General features: G+C 40.9%; 1 protein-coding gene across 3 annotated transcripts in view; it reads left to right on the plus strand.

The window, feature by feature from the left end:
* The first annotated feature begins 272 nt into the window (after positions 1 to 272).
* FRMD5 (FERM domain containing 5) overlaps positions 273 to 18673 on the plus strand; it is a 381630-nt gene continuing 363229 nt past the window's right edge. For 2 of the 3 annotated variants that reach the window (XM_024118363.2, XM_024118364.3), the window contains exon 1: positions 403 to 504. In XM_024118363.2, the coding sequence (XP_023974131.1) occupies positions 403 to 504 (102 nt within the window). Of the gene's footprint in view, positions 505 to 18673 lie in introns of all 3 variants that reach the window. The other variant, XM_024118361.1, reaches the window with a different exon arrangement.

Below are 18673 nucleotides of genomic sequence, written 5' to 3' on the forward strand. Positions count from 1 at the left end.
ACGCCAGAGGGCTGGTCCGGCTTGGCTCGGTCCGACTGCTTTCCCGTGATTGCTTCCCCAGCTTGTCCATCATCGCAGTGCCCTATGTCTATTGGCTCTACTGTCTGCCACTCGGTTCCGCCGCGCTGACCCCCATTGGGCTCCTCCGGCCGAGGCCCCGCCCCAAGAGCAGGACACGGGCAGTGGGGCGCGGAGGAAAGAGAGCCGGCCGCTTGTTCTGGACTGTGGGGAGGCGGTGGCGGAGAAGGAGGGGGAGCTGGGTCAGCAGGAGGCAGCGGCGGCGTCCGCGCTGGTGTGATGGTGCAGGTGCTTGGGGCCGGTGCGGAGCTGCCCGGCTGAGGGGCGCCTGGTCCGGGGTCCGCAGCGCCGCCGCGTCTCTCCCGGGGGCGGGCGGGCGGGAAGATGCTGAGCAGGTTGATGAGCGGCAGCAGCAGGAGCCTGGAGCGCGAGTACAGCTGCACCGTGCGGCTGCTGGACGACAGCGAGTACACCTGCACCATCCAGGTCAGTGCCGCGCCGCCCCGCCCGCGGGACCCCCTCGTCCCCCGAGTCTGGCCAACTTGGCCCGCGCCCGCGCGTCGCTCCAGACCCCAGCGCTTTGTCCACCCCTGGCTGCGGCGGACGGCGCCGGTGCAGGGCGCCTCTGCCTGAGCCCCAGTCCGGGGCTGGGCACTCGGAGCTCGGCGCTGCTGAGAGGCGAGTCCTCGCGTCCTGGACCCCCACCTCGTCCCCTGCCCTCTCCCGAGGTGAGGACGCTCTATCCTGGCTCCTCGAACCCGCCGGTGTGGGGAGCACCTTCCTCGGGCGTCGGGAGGGAGGCTCTTTCCCCGGCCGCCCCGTCGGGGGGCGCAGGCTTTGACTCTCCGGCCCGGCAAGGACGGCTGGCGGCTTTTCTTACGTCTCTTTGGCTGGAAGGATAATGGTGTATGTCATAATTTGCCCCCTTCCGCCCAGCATTTGTGAGTCAGAGCTCTCAGAAGGTAGAATTGAACGCGTAGCCCATGCAGAGTGGCCTATTGAAGGGATACCAGCCCTCCGGGCTTTAAAGACTTAGGCCCCCCTCTGGCCTTTCGCTCCCCAAATCTTATTAAGTTGGGCAATTCTGGGGGGCGTGAGGTAAAGATTTAGCAACAAGTCCCAGCGATTTGAGGGTTGGCGTTGGTGAGAATCGGTGACTTACAAAAAAACGCCAACAAAACGATAAGGCTGCACAGCATTTCTTCAGAACCTGGTATTTTTGAAGGGATTTTTACAACCTCTCGCTGTGTGGCACGTCAGGAGTAGTAGTCTTTCCCAGGAATGCAGTCACAGCCCTCTTCCTCCTTTATAAAGTAAGAGATAGGAGACATTAACAATGCTCCGGTGTTTAGTTCAGCAGCCAGGAGGATCCTGCGCTCACTGCCGAAAACTGCTCTTTCTAGAGAAGCAAATTGAGCTGGACCCAGAGGGTCTCACCTGATCCCTTGCCTTTGCAGCAAGAAACCCGAGAGGGCTTCTCACCTCAGATGTGGCAGACAAAAACTGTCGGCCGGGGTCCTACTCTCTTTGTCTCTTTCCCCGCCCCCCTCCCCCATTAATTTTTTTCGCTGGCAATGCTCAATAGCGGAAAATAGCGGTGGGTGAGAAAGACGCTGGATAGTATATGAGAGCAGCTGCTCTCTGCTGACTCCGTGCTCAGGTCAGCCTTCTCTCCACTTTCCTTATTCTCCCACCTCCAGAACCAGCTCTGGGCATGAGTGCTGACTGCTGCCAAAGATCTATGAAGGTAGAGAAAGAGAACAAAATCTCTTTTTCAGGCCACTTAAATACAGATTAAGCAGTCATAAAGATGCTAGCCATCAAGTGAAAGGATTTTTGTAGCTGAATATGATATAGAGATGTTGTGTATTATTTCCTTACTGAATGTCATGCTACTTTTTGTTTCTATTGTATCTTTATGTGTCATGTACAGTTTTTTTTGTTTTTTGGTGGGGGGCTCGGAGAAAACATGGATTGAGTGGACATCCTTACCATTTGAATACATTGTGCAGAGCTTTTAAAGTCTTTATTCTTTTGTTTTAAAATTTAAAGCATTTACACAATAGCATATCAAGGGCAATGTGAGATTTAGACTTCATGAGTCCTAAAAATACTTTTGGGGTATATGGTGAAATAAAATTTCTGGGACAGATCATTAACTTTTGCCAAGATATAAAGTACAAATGAAACACAATTCATGTCACCTCTCCATTTAGTGATAACCTTGTGGTTTTAAGGTATCACAACAAGGCAACTAGTTATTTTTCCCAGATAGTGGAAAACCCAGTTGGCTTATTGGTATTATACTTGTGGGTGGTTTTTATTACTGTTGCGAAAAAATATTTTTAAGTTGAGCAGGACTTATTGGATTTATGCTTGCTATATGCTACTATGGTTGTATTTATTTTCCTGCTGGTCTTATTTTACATTATTACAATTTAATATGTTATAAAAATTTAGGCCACTTAAAAAAATTAAGCTTGGTGTAATATGACCATACTGTAGTAAGTGTTCACTATCTAGATATGTTAATGATTGTGCATTGTGATTCTTGCATGAAATTTAAAAAACACAGGAATTCTAAAGTATATGTAATATTGTCATTCTTTGGCACTACTATTGTGAATTGCTTTTGTTTTTACCCATGTGAGGAAATGTGGAAAATAAGACAATATTATATGTGAAATTAATATTTTGTGCATAACCTTTTTTTGAGCATTAGAGATTGAGCTTTTCTTAGCAACTTTTCCCGCTTGTATATTTCTATTGTGTGTGTGTCTGTGTGTCTGTGTTGTGGGGGGTGGGGGAGGGAGAGAGCGAGCGAGCGAGCACATATGCGCTTATTTGTCAGACACTGGGCACAGGGTCTTTTAAATCAGTATGTGAGCTACTTACTGGGTTAAAGCAGTATTTACAACATTTAGGAATTGCAGTACTGTATATTAAAAAAAATTGGTGATAGTTTGACCTCCTTTTCCTAAAAGTATTGTATGGCATATTTTTCTTTAAATAAGGTATTTATTTTAGAAAAATTTCAGTGCTTCTTGAGATCATCAGAGACCACTTAGGGTATTACAGAATCAGAAATGGATCACTGGGTTAGAGTCATAAAGCTTACATTTGGTAAATTTCAGTTGTAGGAAATTCTGTCAAAGTGTTGCTCTAGCCTTTCACATTGCAGCAGTTATACTGATCTGGCATTTAGGATGTGATTATTAAGGTAATGAAAATGCCTTATATCTTCTCAATGAAGGTTGCCACAGTTACCAGACTATTCTTTTATTCTTTCTGATATGCAAATGTAGTTGTAGACCATGGGAAATGAAAGTATACATAGGAGGGTTGTAGTATAATTGCTCCCCTGTGAAGAACATTGTTAACAGCTCTCTGCCAGTTTTGAAGGTCATTGCCTCATAAATGCAGATCTGGTCCATATTTTTCACACATCTGTTTCATTTAAGCACATATTTATTTACTTACCACATTTACTATCTTACTTTGTTATTTTATTTGGGAGAAAATAGGAAAAATGAAAAGGCTACCTACTCTCTTTGAACTCTGCAAATAGAGTCATTTAGGTGCTTAGGCATGTAATATCTAAAGAATAGATTTTTAACTATCTTTCAGGTTATAACAGCTTATAAAATATTAAGAATATATTGCAGAAATGCCAGTAGAAATGTGTATTGAAAAATATATATTGCCAAGTCAGAATATTAATCACTTTTTTTTGGTTATTGCTGAAAAGTAAAGCTACCCTAGAAATGAATTTGATTTTACTGGGAACACATTAAAATAACAACTGATTAAGCAGCTAGGTTAGATTAGTTTTTGCAGTTAAATAAGGTACAACCGTAAATGAAATGTGTGTGCAGAGGCAGTTCTAAAGTGGAACGAAGATGTGGATTTGATTGTGGCTCAGCCATTTAGTAACTGTGGGACGTGGAGTAAGGGAGAGAATATTGAGGGAGAGAACAAATGTATTGATCCTTGCACCTGCCAGGCACTTCGCCTGTATTATTATCTCATTTACCTCACATCAGTGTTATGGATTGATTTTATACCCATTGTACCAGCTAAAGAAAATGGGATTGTGGATTGGTGGGAGAGCCTATATTTATTGAATGGCTAACTATGTACTAGGCTTTGTGCTAGATGCTTTTCTTATACCTTACATCAGCCTTTGAGAGGTAGGTGGTATTATCCTCATTTTACAGATGAAAGATAGTCCCAGATGAAGGAACTTGCTCAAAGCTAGTAGGTGGCTGTACTGTATTTAAACCCCAGCCCTTTTGTCTCTAAATCCCATCTTTATTCCCTCTATCCATTCTGACTCCTTAACTTACTTCACCTGTCTGTACCTTAATTTCCTCGTCTATAAAATGGAAATTTCATACTTATTTTGCAGTAAAGAGAGAGTTATTTGGAGATATCACTACAAATAATAAGGAACATTTAAATAGACTCATATACTGTACTTACATTGTGCCTTATTCTATTCAGTTCAGAAACAGAATTGAGAAATGTTTTACTTTTTTAGAAAAATAATTGAACTTAAGCTGTAAGTCCCCGTAAAATGATTTCTGATTAATTTCAGTAAAATTGTGAAATCCAAGACTGGCATAACTGAAATCTTTATTAGAACTCTTCTTTAAAATCAAGAGTTCAGGTTTGCTTTCCTTCTATTCTACCAAGTCTTTGGCTTTAGAGAGGCATTTATTGCTTGGACCGTGATTTGTCTTTTCTAAGAACTTCTGCTTCTTGGTAAGTGGAATCCTTGGTTTCATTAATGCAAAAAGGATGTTCTTAGAGAATTAGGATAATTTTATTCACAGAGAAAAACACAAGACTGTTGTATTTTCATGAATATTGGTTTTTAAAAACTTTATTTAAAAAAGTAATTATGCTGTCTCAGGATCTCTGTTACAATAGCAAGTCAGTTATAATCTAATTCTTAAAACTAAGTTCCAAAATTAGCCTTCTAGGATCCTAAAAGCACTTGTATTCTGTTTCTTAATTTGTATATTAAAACATTTATTGTATAAAACTAATGCAAATCAGTCTTTTCAGTACAGAAGGTAAATTCTAGATGTGTATTTATGCTTTCATTCTTTTTCTTTTTGAAGAAGTCCTGTTTAAGAAGTGTCAGTGGCATCCAAGAGAAACCTAGCTGCAATCACTACAGCAGATTTTACTCAAGGGTATTTGTATGAATTTGCATTCTGTTAAATGCTTGGAATGAATATGCTAGATGAGGCAATTTAACATAGTGTACAGAGCATGTGATTTTGAGTCCTCTGTTTATACATTGTCCAGAGACTCGTGTATCATGTCTGTGATATTAATATCATATTTAAAAAAGGAAATGTTTGCCAAAATAAAATCAGACAACCTGAAGGCAAAAAAGTCATTTTTCATATGTTTGTAGTGGTTTATGTGTAATTCTTAAAATGTGTAATCCAAAATAAGTAGCAAGGCATTAGCTTTAGAGGCAATTTACCAATGATATAATAATTACTATATTAAAATATTTTGGATTATTTTAAGAACTTTATTTTCTGATAGATTATACTTTAGAATTTATAAAGGAGAGAGTAAGAGGAAGCTATAAATCTTAAACCCTAAGAATTACAGCACCTAGTTCAGTGCCGTACATAGTTCAGTAAATATTTTTTCTGATTTGTTTGTGCTAGGTGATTGCTGTGTTAACTACAACACTTTAAAAATTCTTCTGCCTGAAAACAATAAACATTTTCTAACAATTGTATAACCCTTTTTGTAGTTTCATCCCATCCCATTTCAAACCATTTTGCTGTGCAGCCCCTCTCTCTGGTGAGAAGTACAGTATGTAAATGTGGTATTTTATGAAGCCTGCTAACTTTTTGCAGTTATCCTTTGTTGAATTAGTGGAGCTTCAGCCCACGGCTCCTATGATTTTTTTCGTTTGTCTGTTAGGATTTCAAGCCTTTCAGGTGCCCTCACGTCCCCCATCTCTGCAGGTTTAGAAGGCTTACAGCAAATGAATACTGTGTAGTACAGTGCTTCATGGAGCATTAGAGGTCTGGCAGAATTAGGGTATTGAGCATACGTTTCACCACAGCCACAGAACCCTCCTGCACTCCTTTCCTCCAAGTCAGTACTACATAAAGCAACCTCCTCACAGCCTCATTTTCTAACCTGTTGTCTGGACAGGAAGTGAACCATGCTTCCCAATCTGTTTCTAATTATGTCTATTTAATTTTATTATTTTTTAAAATTAATTAATTTATTTATTTGTTTTTATTTTTGGCTGTGTCGGGTCTTCATTGCTGTGCTTGGGCTTTCTCTAGCTGAGGTGAGCAGGGGCTACTCTTCGTTGTGGCGCACAGGCTTCTTATTGCGGTGGCTTCTTTTGTTGTGGCTCACTGGCTCTAGGTGCACGGGCTTCAGTAGTTGTGGCTCACGGGCTTAGTTGCTCCGTGGCATTTGGGATCTTCCTGGGCCAGGGATTGAACCCGTGTCCCCTGCATTGGCAGGTGGATTCTTTTTTTTTTTTTTAACATCTTTATTGGAATATAATTGCTTTACAATGGTGTGTTAGTTTCTGCTGTATAACAAAGTGAATCAGCTATACATATACAAATATCCCCATATCCCCTCCCTCTTGCGTCTCCCTCCCACCCTCCCTATCCCACCCCTCTAGTGGTCACAAATCTTGGCAGGTGGATTCTTAACCACTGTGCCACCAGGGAAGCCCTATGTCTATTTTAAGTTGAATTCATTTTCTCTCTGATAGCCTCATCGGTAACATTCTATTCTGTTGGACTCTGCAGATCCTGTTTCTTGGAGCAGCCTCCTGTGGGTCACTCTTCCTCAGCTGTGCCTAGCCAGAGCTTGTACAAGAGATGTGAATATCATGGAGGATTGGCAGCAACCTTATAGCTTGTGTATCTCACCTACATGGTGCTCAGGGAGGAGGGTGCTGCTCTCCAGGAGGCCCAGTGGCAGTTGTTGCCCCTCTGTTTTATGGCCTTGATCCTTGGGGCGCAAGCCAACCACCTGAATGGTTTTCTTATGCAGCTGAGAAATTTGGAGGGTACTGAAGCATCTCCATCCTATGCTGTACAGTGAGTGGTATTTCCCCTAAGAAAGCAAAACACCTTGTCATACGTCCATCCTAGCCATTGAAGCAGGCCTTCCATTCCTTTAAGACCCTAGGCCCTGGTGGCCAATAGAACTTTTGAAGCTTTTACAAACATTTTACATATAGTAGAGCCAAAGATAGACTAGGGAGAGCAGTTTCTCTGGGAGGATAATCCCCAGATTTAAATTATGGACCTCTTGTCTCCCAAGGCCATCACATGACGCTCATTACTGTTGTCAGTATTTTGAACAACATAGGTCTTATAATTGGTCTTTCACCAATTATAATTACTGTACTATTTCTAAGGATGGTGTTTTACTCTGTGGTCTTTCCAGCTTAATTGCATCATATCCTAGATTTGGAAGGTAGGAACTTGTAAGGAATCTTAGGTTCAAATTCTCTAGGCTTTTGCTTGCTACTGTCAGAGTAAACATCAACTGTGTGAATCAAGTCCTCTAAGGAGATCCTTCCGTGCCATGCTCATACAGGCAAAATAATTGGGCCACATGCTTGGCAACCACTGAGTTTGTGTACAATAGCTCCATTCACTTGTCTACAGAAAACACCCCTTTGACAGTGATTATAGCTTTCATCCCCCTCCTCTACTTGTGACTCCCTGCATTGCCATGACCTCATCTGTTGGTCTGTATTTAGAGGCACTCTGGACCACTCCAGAAATGCTTTAGGACTTGTTCTTGTATGTTAAAGATCATTTCAAGTTAGGCAACCACTGCCCACCAGGGGAAGCCATTCAGGATCAGGACCAAACCTAGCTATTCTTATGCCTTATTTGAGCCATCTTACTGTGTCACAACTCAGGGGTTTTCTTCCTTTTGTAGAAATTGTGAACTTTGTTAAAAGCAAGGAGAATAGAGTGGGTGGGTTAAACCTTCTCAGTGGTTTAAAAGTGTGGTTCCTGGATGAGCAGCATTAGTTTCACCTGGGTACTCGTTAGAAACGCACATTCTTGTCCCCACTGCAGACCTAGCAAATCGGAAAGTTGGGGCCTTGAACTCATCAGTTTAAGTCTTTCAACTGAGTATTATGCTTGCTGAGGTTTGAGAATAGCTACTACTTGGTCACACAGATATTTAGTAGGTAACATTGATGAGTATTGTTGGTTGACTGCATATAAAAAATGAGGGAGAAGGAGAAGCCAAGAGTGAATCTCATATTTCTAACTTTTGATTTATTTCTGAATGGCCTTAACTGATTCTCTACCCTTAAAAGGTAAAAAGTTATTTGCAGATATGCATATCTGTCTTCAAGTGGGCAGGATTCTAAAGATGGTTCATAATTCCAATTTGATGCTCGTATATTTATTGGTTAGTTTTATTTTTTGTCTTTCCTGACCTACAAACAATATGATTATTTCATATTTGTATACTGTTTTTCAAAGAAATCTTCACAACTTAAAGCACTGGGGGGATAGGAGGAGTAAAGCTCCCTGTCGTCCAAGGATTTACAACCTAGAGAGGGATTATAAACATGTAAATAGCAAACTATAAAACATCACTGAATTCAGGGCTAGGACAAGGTGATATGCTGTGGCAGTGCACATGTGGGGCACTTGAAATTAAATATTTCTCAAAGGAGGTGAGATTTGAACTAGGTCATGAAAGATTGCCAAAAGCAGAAAATGGGCTGTGCGGGTGGGTAAAGGGTATTCCAAGCTAAGGTAACAGCAGGCTACTTCTAGGTAGAAAAGCTAAAAATGTAAAGCCAAGTATACTTAGTCTTTCCTTTACTATGTTGATTTAACTTACTCTGGTACAGTTGAGTCAAACGACAGAAATCTACTTGCCTAGGAAAAATTACTGTCAGCAAATTTCAATCATTCTTGATGTGCTCAGAGGAATCAGTCTAAACTAAAAATAAATGCGTAAAGCTGGCAATGAATTAAATCTAATTCCAAAACTGTGTAACACAAATTAAGATTCTTCACAAAGCAATGGCATCATATAAAGAAAAGGTAGATTGGGATATCAATCTTAATTCTGTGACTGCAGCAACTAAGTATGAATTTTATTTTCAAGAGATGCTATATCTGGCATCAGTTTAGTTATCTGACAAAAAAAGAGGGTATCAAATTCCAACATTCAGCTGTTGTTTGAAAATCCTTTGATTGATACAGTGTAGCCTAGATTGTGCATTAACAGTTAGGAAATGTAACCCGTGGAGCCCTAAAAGGCACTTTTCAGCATCTCTATTCCCAAACCTAAGTGGCCACCCAAAATAGCTTTTCTGGAGGACAGAGGAGTGCTTCCCTGGATTCTCCTGTGAGCCGCTGCCTGCTGGCTCCAGAGTTCCCACCCTACACAGGGTGCACTTTTAGCACTCAACACAGTGCCAGTCTGGAGCTTTGGGGATGGGAACCTCCAAGAAAGCACTGTTTGGCATTTGGGCAATCAATGTTCGGCAGAATGCCAATGCTAATAGGTTATTTTGCTCTGGAAGAGGAGAATAAGGAGGGATAGTCTAAAGACTGATGAATAGGGGAATGACTGACAATACAAGCACTCCATTTTGTTGGCGAGTTTAAGGAGGCTTGCTGTGAAATGGTATTATGGGAGCCAGTTAAATTAGCAAAGGCCCACAGGCCCAAGGCCTGAAAGAAATAGTGGTACCTCAAAACAGCATGCCCTAGGGCACACTCAAATGTCTGGCCACTTTCATTGAATTTGTGGTAGGAAAAAGCCAAATCATTAGGAATCTTCTCAGTCTGGTACTCCCTCCAGGCACTGCATAATCAGGCAAATTATCCTTTGCCTTTAGGCAGGTGCACAGCCTTATTTCTCTATAGCTTGATTTAACTCAAGGGCCTCTAGTCTGGGTCCTAGCCTAATTCTGAGGACACCTAAGTGGAAGAGTTGGCTTCAGGAGTCCCAGAGGATTCCAGACACTCTAGTGAGGAGGTGCTACTAAGATTCTTGTTTTGTCAAACATGAGCCAAGTAGGCAAGAACATTGATCACAACACAAGGAAGCAGAATTAATCAATTCACCTAAGGATCTCAAGTACTTCTAGGGAATAATTGAGGCTGGAGAAGGCATCCAGCCTGCCGTCTTTCAGATTTTTGCCTCTAGAAAAATCTAAAAGCCCCTGGAGTTACTACGGAATTGGAGGTTTGTAGGTCCGGAGGACCTATGGACTGGCAATGATGCATGGGATGTTATAAGACATGTTGAATGTACAATTTCACAGTATACACTCATCTGTACAACAGAATATCCCATCAGCTCTTTGGGAGGCCACTCAGGAAATTTGGCCGTTGAGAGATAAAAATCTGATCAAAACAGAAGGTAGTTCCAGTACTGCAGTGCAGCTTCTTCAGTCTATGTCCAGTTTCAGGTTCTGGTACATGTGAAGTAGGTTAAAAAAAAAAGTGAATGAGAGTTTGCTTGGTATAGCTGTAGAACATAAGTTACTGAGCTAACTATTGTAATGTCAGATTTTTTTTTTTTTTTTTTTTTTTGTGGTACGCGGGCCTCTCACTGTTGTGGCCTCTCCCGTAGCGGAGCACAGGCTCCGGACACACAGGCTCAGCGGCCATGGCTCACGGGCCCAGCCGCTCTGCGGCATGTGGGATCTTCCTGGACCGGGGCACGAACCCATGTCCCCTGCATCGGCAGGCGGACTCTCAACCACTGTGCCACCAGGGAAGCCCTGTAATGTCAGATTTTATAAGCAGAATAGCTAATCAACACTTTCTTTGCTTATTTTTAAATACACCTTGGATAATTTAGACAAGCTTGTTTAAATGAATACCCATAGTACAGAAAGCACATCTAGGAATTGTCTTCTAATAATTTTTATGGTAAAGGAGAACACATATTACCTGTATTCCAATTTTTGATTTTGGGTATACTAGACAATCTGATTATTCTAAGGAGACAGATAGAATGCTATTATATTGACTTGCTGCAAATTAGATCTTTTAGTGTGTCATTATAAAATATTATGGACTATTCCTACTAATAACGTATCTCATATAAGATACCTTTAGCTTCTGGTCAAAAGAAAATGACAAAAGAAGTAGAAAAACTTTACTTTCTCTTCTTGGTTTCCACAATTTTATTTCCTACCATCTTTTCTGACATGATAGCTCTTCTGTCCATCTCTTATTATGTCCTCTGTTTTATGCTGATTTATACTTTGGGCCATTCATTAATACAGTCTCTTATCACCACTTCTAATTGGCATCACTGCCAAGTTATACCTTTGCTTATGGTCAGATTCTTCGTGTGGTGGCCACACCTTCTGTTGGTGGGGGGAAGTGTTAAAAAAAGATATAATCATAGTGTATGTATATATACACTGAGGCATAATGTGATCCATATCCTTTAATTTCATTATTTAACACAAAAGTGTTGTATATTTTAGTTAATTGGAATTTGAGATAATACAAACAAATCAAAGTCTGTATTGTATACAATGGTATCTTGAGGCTGGGCTGAGTATTATATGTTTAGAGTTTTCTATTAACTTTTTTGCAGTTTTTTATACTTAATGGATTAATAGAACTAATGAGACTCTATGTCTACTGTGACTTCAGGTCTGGTTCTTAGGGAATGGATGGACATGGTAGGGCTGCCCATGACCAGGAAAGTGTTTACTCTGGACAGCTAAAGTCAGTGAAACTGGATGCAGAGTTAAAATAGTTGACTAAAGGAAGAAACAAAAGATTAAAACCAGAGAAACAGTAGGGATAGAGCAAGGTGAGCCTTAAGCAGAAATACCTGGTCAGAATTTGGAGGGAGAATCTGGAGAAGAAAATTGGGGATGATGAAAGAATATTGAAGATCTGTGCTTTGGCCAAAAAGTTCGTTCGGGTTTTCCTGTAACATCTTACGGAAAAACCCAAACGAATTTTTTGGCCAACCCGATATTTTTTGTTGTTGCAGCTGAATGTGATAGAAGAGGCTTAATGGTTTAAAGGAGGCCTCTGGGCTTGGCCCCCATGTGGGGGTGATGTTTAAAATATTCAACAATCAGTGAGTCATGGTGAATACCTACCTCACTGACCAAGACTCTGCCAGAGGGCGCTGAAGTTGGGTCTAGCGCCCTCTGCTGTGCCAGACGCTAAATATTTAGTGCCGAATCATGGGAGGTGGGGTTGGGTTTGGTCCCAGGGAAGACGGGAGAAGCCTCTCAGGGCAGAGGCTATTTGCCAACTGATAGAGAGAGAGTTCAACATTTTAATGACCGGCATGGTCTATCGATAGCACGCCAAGCTGAATTCACTCCTCACTCCCTCAGGCTTCTTCTGTTAGGTAGGATGAGATGGGAACTTCCAAGAGGCCACAAGAGCTCAGGTGTTTCTGAGGTAAGATAGGGATCTGGATGAGTTCAGTTTTCCTCTTTGTACTCTAGCCTCAGTGATGGCAGGAATCAGAGCTCCTACATTGCCTTCCCTGGCTCTCCATTTGTGCTTGCCAGATATGGGGTCCTAAAGGTCTAAGTTTTACCCTCCTGCGGAGTAGTGAACCAATTCCGACCTTTCTTATGCTTCCAAAATGCAACTCTGATCATTTCCTTTTGAAAACCCTTCAAGCTTTTCCCATTGCCTATTGGCTTACAGCCTTTTAGCTTGGCATAGGAGGTCTTCCATCATCTCTCTGCTGCCTCCCTTCCAGTCTTGTCTCCTATCATCCTCCATATGCATTTTCTCCTGCTGCATGAATCATCAGCCTATCATTACCTCCTTATTCCAGGGTAGACTCACTCCCCAGTGCTGCTGGGCAGTGCCTTGGAGGACCTTATTGTAGCACTTACCACATTGAAATGTAAATGTTCACTCACATGTCTTCCTTCACTAGGCTGTGAACTGTTGGAAGGGCACAGATTATATCTTTGTACAGTTAGTAGGTAAGGTCTCATGTTGGGGCCCAACAAATGTTGATAATAGATGTGCATGAATGAAAATGTTATCTCTGATAAAGGGGATTATTAATAATGCAAATGTAAGGTTACCTCTGACTTGAACTAAATAGGTTTTAAAAAATGAACAGGGATTTCCCTGGTGGTGCAGTGGTTAAGAATCCGCCTGCCAACGCAGGGGATGCGGGGGTGAGCCCTGGTCCGGGAAGATCCCACCTGTGGCGGAGACACTGAGCTTGTGTGCTGCAACTACTTAGCCTGTGCTCTGGAGCCCGCGAGCCACAACTGCTGAGCCCACGTGCTGTAACTACTGAAGCCTGCGGGCCTAGAGCCTGTGCTCCTCAACAACAGAAGCCACCACAATGAGAAGCCCGTGCACAATGACCGGCATGGTCTATCGATAGCACGCCAAGCTGAATTCACTCCTCACTCCCTCAGGCTTCTTCTGTTAGGTAGGATGAGATGGGAACTTCCAAGAGGCCACAAGAGCTCAGGTGTTTCTGAGGTAAGATAGGGATCTGGATGAGTTCAGTTTTCCTCTTTGTACTCTAGCCTCAGTGATGGCAGGAATCAGAGCTCCTACATTGCCTTCCCTGGCTCTCCATTTGTGCTTGCCAGATATGGGGTCCTAAAGGTCTAAGTTTTACCCTCCTGCGGAGTAGTGAACCAATTCCGACCTTTCTTATGCTTCCAAAATGCAACTCTGATCATTTCCTTTTGAAAACCCTTCAAGCTTTTCCCATTGCCTATTGGCTTACAGCCTTTTAGCTTGGCATAGGAGGTCTTCCATCATCTCTCTGCTGCCTCCCTTCCAGTCTTGTCTCCTATCATCCTCCATATGCATTTTCTCCTGCTGCATGAATCATCAGCCTATCATTACCTCCTTATTCCAGGGTAGACTCACTCCCCAGTGCTGCTGGGCAGTGCCTTGGAGGACCTTATTGTAGCACTTACCACATTGAAATGTAAATGTTCACTCACATGTCTTCCTTCACTAGGCTGTGAACTGTTGGAAGGGCACAGATTATATCTTTGTACAGTTAGTAGGTAAGGTCTCATGTTGGGGCCCAACAAATGTTGATAATAGATGTGCATGAATGAAAATGTTATCTCTGATAAAGGGGATTATTAATAATGCAAATGTAAGGTTACCTCTGACTTGAACTAAATAGGTTTTAAAAAATGAACAGGGATTTCCCTGGTGGTGCAGTGGTTAAGAATCCGCCTGCCAACGCAGGGGATGCGGGGGTGAGCCCTGGTCCGGGAAGATCCCACCTGTGGCGGAGACACTGAGCTTGTGTGCTGCAACTACTTAGCCTGTGCTCTGGAGCCCGCGAGCCACAACTGCTGAGCCCACGTGCTGTAACTACTGAAGCCTGCGGGCCTAGAGCCTGTGCTCCTCAACAACAGAAGCCACCACAATGAGAAGCCCGTGCACCACAAAGAAGAGTAGCCCCCGTTCGCCGCAACTAGAGAAAGCCCGCACGCAGCAATGAAGACCCAACGCAGCCAAAAATAAAATAAACAAATAAATTTATTTTTTAAAAAATGAACATATCAGATTTTCTGGTCTTTAGAGATAAGTTATGGTGACTTCAAAACGTGGTGATTTAGTGGTGATGGTCGCACAACTCTAGGAATATACTAAAAACCTCTGAATTGTACAGTTTAAAATGGTAATCTTATGTTGTGAATTTTATCTCAATTCACACATCAATCTCTTGGTTTTGACAATGTACTGTAGTTATATAAGTTACCACTGGGGGAAGCTGGGCGAAGGACACGTGACATCTTTAAACTATCTTTACAATTTTTCTATTATTATAATAAAAAGTTTTAAAGAGTGATTAAATTAGTTTTCCTGAGCAAATATGTTTATTATTTAGTTAGGATTTATGGTTTAGAATGACTATACAAAGTTTTCTCACTTGATTAGGATCCAGTTACTTTACAAAATTATGTAGGATTATTTATAAGTAGATAGATACATTTTGACATATGATACCTGAAAATACAGTAAGTTCAATTATATTCTAATAAGATAAATTAAGGGTTTAGAAATATCTCAGTAGTCTTTTTTGCATCCTTTTTTTCTATGATTTTCTGTTCCTCTCCTTATAATGTTTCCCTGACATAATTAATTACAATTAAAATGAATGTACTGACAAATTATACATATCATAACATGGTGCCATTCTTATGTGTTAGAGAGTTATGTAATGACCATATTATGTATCTTAATTGTAATATGTGTTAATTGATCCATTTAAAAATTTATTGAGTACTTAACTGTGTTTCTGGGCTCTGTGATAAGCACTTTATATGCATTCTTTCATTTAATCCTACCTATTTAATAGAAAATATTATTGCCCCTAGTTACAGATGAGTACAATAAGGCTTAGAGATGTTAAATAGCTCCCCCAATGTTACACAGCTAGTCACTGTGGGAGCTGGGATTTGAACATGGGTCTCTGACCTCAGAGCTGTTCTTACACACTGCTCTGTGATGAAGCAGGCAGTATAGTCCAATGAGGAAAACACTGATGTTGGGGAGTCAGCAGACCTGTGTTAAATGCCTGACTCTGACTGGTTAACTTTGAGGCCTTGAGCAGGTAACTTAAGCTTTAAGATGCAACTTAACCTCTCATCTGCAAAATGAGAAGGCTCAAATAGAAGACCCCTCAAGTCTCTTTTAGCACAGACATCTGTCCATGGCTCAAGAGTGTTTTTCTTGGTGTTCGCTCTGTGAAGGATATTCTTTATAAATGCAGATATTCCTTTTAAAGAAAGGAGATGTCAAAAAAGAGGTTGGTGACTGCTTCAATCTATGATCTGGACCTAAGTTTTACAGAACACAAAATATAGTTTTATCTACTCATCCAACACATTAGATTCTGGGGGATTGACTCATGCTAATCAAAGTCATAAGAATTTTTTTTTTTTTTGTAATCCAGAATCTGTTTGTTAATTATATCGTAGGGTACTGAATACTAGTTTCTGTCATTGTAGGCACTTCTTTTAGCATCAGAGACTTTGGAAAACCAAATTAAAAGCTTTTTTGGAAGGCAAAGAAAATCAAATGGTTTTGAGGGATATTCTTCTAGGTTGTGTAAAAGCCTTATAAACTATCTCTGCTCCATACTAGAGTTCTAGTAATGATATATCTACCAGAATCAGTTTTTCTATCTCCCTTGAGAAGTACTTACTAAATGCTGATAAAGTCTTCTCTTTAGCCCTCCCCCACTTCATGCAGATTATGCATTAACATGTACATATGTTAATAATACATCTTAAAATTTTCTTTTTCTTTTTTTTTTTTTAAGTTATATCTAGTCTAGAGGATACTGTTTACTTTGATTAGGCTTAGGTGTTTCTCAGGACTCTACTTGAAATGCCATTTTCCCCTCTAAGTTAGTGGACTTGGCCAGAGAACTTTCTTTAATTTTGTCTGTCTTTCAGATGGAGGTCTTTTTTTAAACTTTGATCTCAAATTTTAAGGGGGATTCTGCCATAGTCCTCATATATCACTCTATCATAGACAGTATTATCTTGATGACATCAATAGGAGGCATACTCTACATGTGCTATGGAATGTATTTTAAAGGTTTCCACTATTTTTTTGCTCTCAAGTTTCCAAACAGTGTTTTCTGCATTTTCTATAATGTAAACTTGCCTTTTTGAAAAGTCAGTACTTGATTTACGTAGAGTAAAAGTTCGCTCTTTTATAGGTGTACAGTTCTTTGAATTTCGACAAATAAATACAAGTTGTATAACCAACATGTATAGAATATTTCCACCAACCCATACATTTCCCTTGTGCCTTTTTTTTTTAAACATCTTTATTGGAGTATAATTGCTTTACAATGGTGTGTTAGTTTCTGCTTTATACCAAAGTGAATCAGTTATACATATACATATGTTCCCATATCTCTTCCCTCTTGTGTCTCCCTCCCTCTCACCCTCCTTATTCCACCCCTCTAGGTGGTCACAAAGCACTGAGCTGATCTCCCTGTGCTATGCGGCTGCTTCCCACTAGCTATCTATTTTACGTTTGGTAGTGTATATATGTCCATGCCACTCTCTCACTTTGTCACAGCTTACCCTTCCCCCTCCCCATATCCTCAAGTCCATGCTCTAGTAGGTCTGTGTCTTTATTCCCGTCTTACCCCTAGGTTCTTCATGACCTTTTTTTTTTTCTTAGATTCCATATATATGTGTTAGCATAGGATATTTGTTTTTCTCCTTAAGGAACATGTTACGTTAGCCACAGAGATGCAATCAGCAAAATCTAGACTATAACTCTACAGGGCAAACAATCTGGTGTTTTAAACATGTAAATTGAAAGGGGGAGAAAAAAGCACATGAAGGAGTGAGATATCAATGGAAGGAGAACCTCAGAGACATATCAACCAGCTGCAATATGTGCTCCTTATTGGGATCTTGATTCAAATAACCTGACTGTAAAAAATTATACTTTATGAGACATTCAGAAATATACTTTTTGAATATTTGATGCTATTTTAAATTATTAATGTTTAAGGATATGTTAATGGCCTTGTGCTTATTTATAGATATATATTGAAATATTTAGGGGTGAAATGATATGATGTCTGGGATTTGTGTCAAAATCCTAGAGGAGTCAAGGAGATCAATGGGATTTTCAATGAAACAGACTGCCATGAATTGATAACTGCTAAAGCTGGGTGACAGGTGTAGCTCATGCTACTCTCTCTCTGTCCACTTGTGTATGTTTTAGAATCTTCATAATAAAAAGCCAAAAAAGGACAATTTTACCTTTGTGTAAAGAATGGGTTGTAGCATGATAAATGTAGCAGAGCAAGGAAACTTGTTAGAAGCTATTATAGTTGTAAGAAGATGCCTGTGGCTTGAAACTCAGTAAAATCAATGAAGATGGTAAGAAATGGATGAACTTGAGATATATTATTTAGGTAAAACTGACCCCAACTTGGTGAATAATTGGATGTAGGTAATGAGATAGAGAGAGGAATCAGGATGACTGTCAGTTTTGGGGTTGAACAATTGGGTGTGGGGAAGGACTGGGTTTGGGGGAATCAATTCTTCCACTTTAGACACATTAAATTGGAGATTCCTATTTGACATTTAAGAGGATGCCAACAGCAGTTAGATAAATGAGTTTGGGGTTCAGGGGAGAGTCAGGCTAGACAAATGGATTTGGAAGTCATCAGCATATAGATTATAATTGATGCTGAAAGCCACAAGAACACATGAGGTCACCTAGGGAGAGAGTGAGTAAAAAGATGCAGTCCCAGGACTTATCATTGAGATGCTCCAATATTCCCGGATAGAGGAAGAGAATCCAACAAGGAGATCAAGAAAAAGTAACCAGTGACAAAGAGCAAAACTGAAGATATGACCTCATAGACACCAAGAGACCAGCGTGTCAAGGAGAGTTGCAACCTATGTGGAATGCTGCTGAGAGTTCAAGAAAGTGACAACAAAGAAGTGTCCTTTGGTAATGGAGATTACTGGGGACCTTGAGAGGAGCAATTTCATTAAGTGGTGGTGATGGACAGAAGCTAGATTAGTGTGGATTGAATAGTGACTAGGAAGTGAAAAAGTTGAAAGAGTACATGGAGGTAACTTTTTTTTTTTTTTTGTGGTATGCGGGCC

The sequence above is a fragment of the Physeter macrocephalus genome, chromosome 11, assembly GCF_002837175.3.
Source record: "Physeter macrocephalus isolate SW-GA chromosome 11, ASM283717v5, whole genome shotgun sequence".
Taxonomy (NCBI): Eukaryota; Metazoa; Chordata; class Mammalia; order Artiodactyla; family Physeteridae; genus Physeter; species Physeter macrocephalus.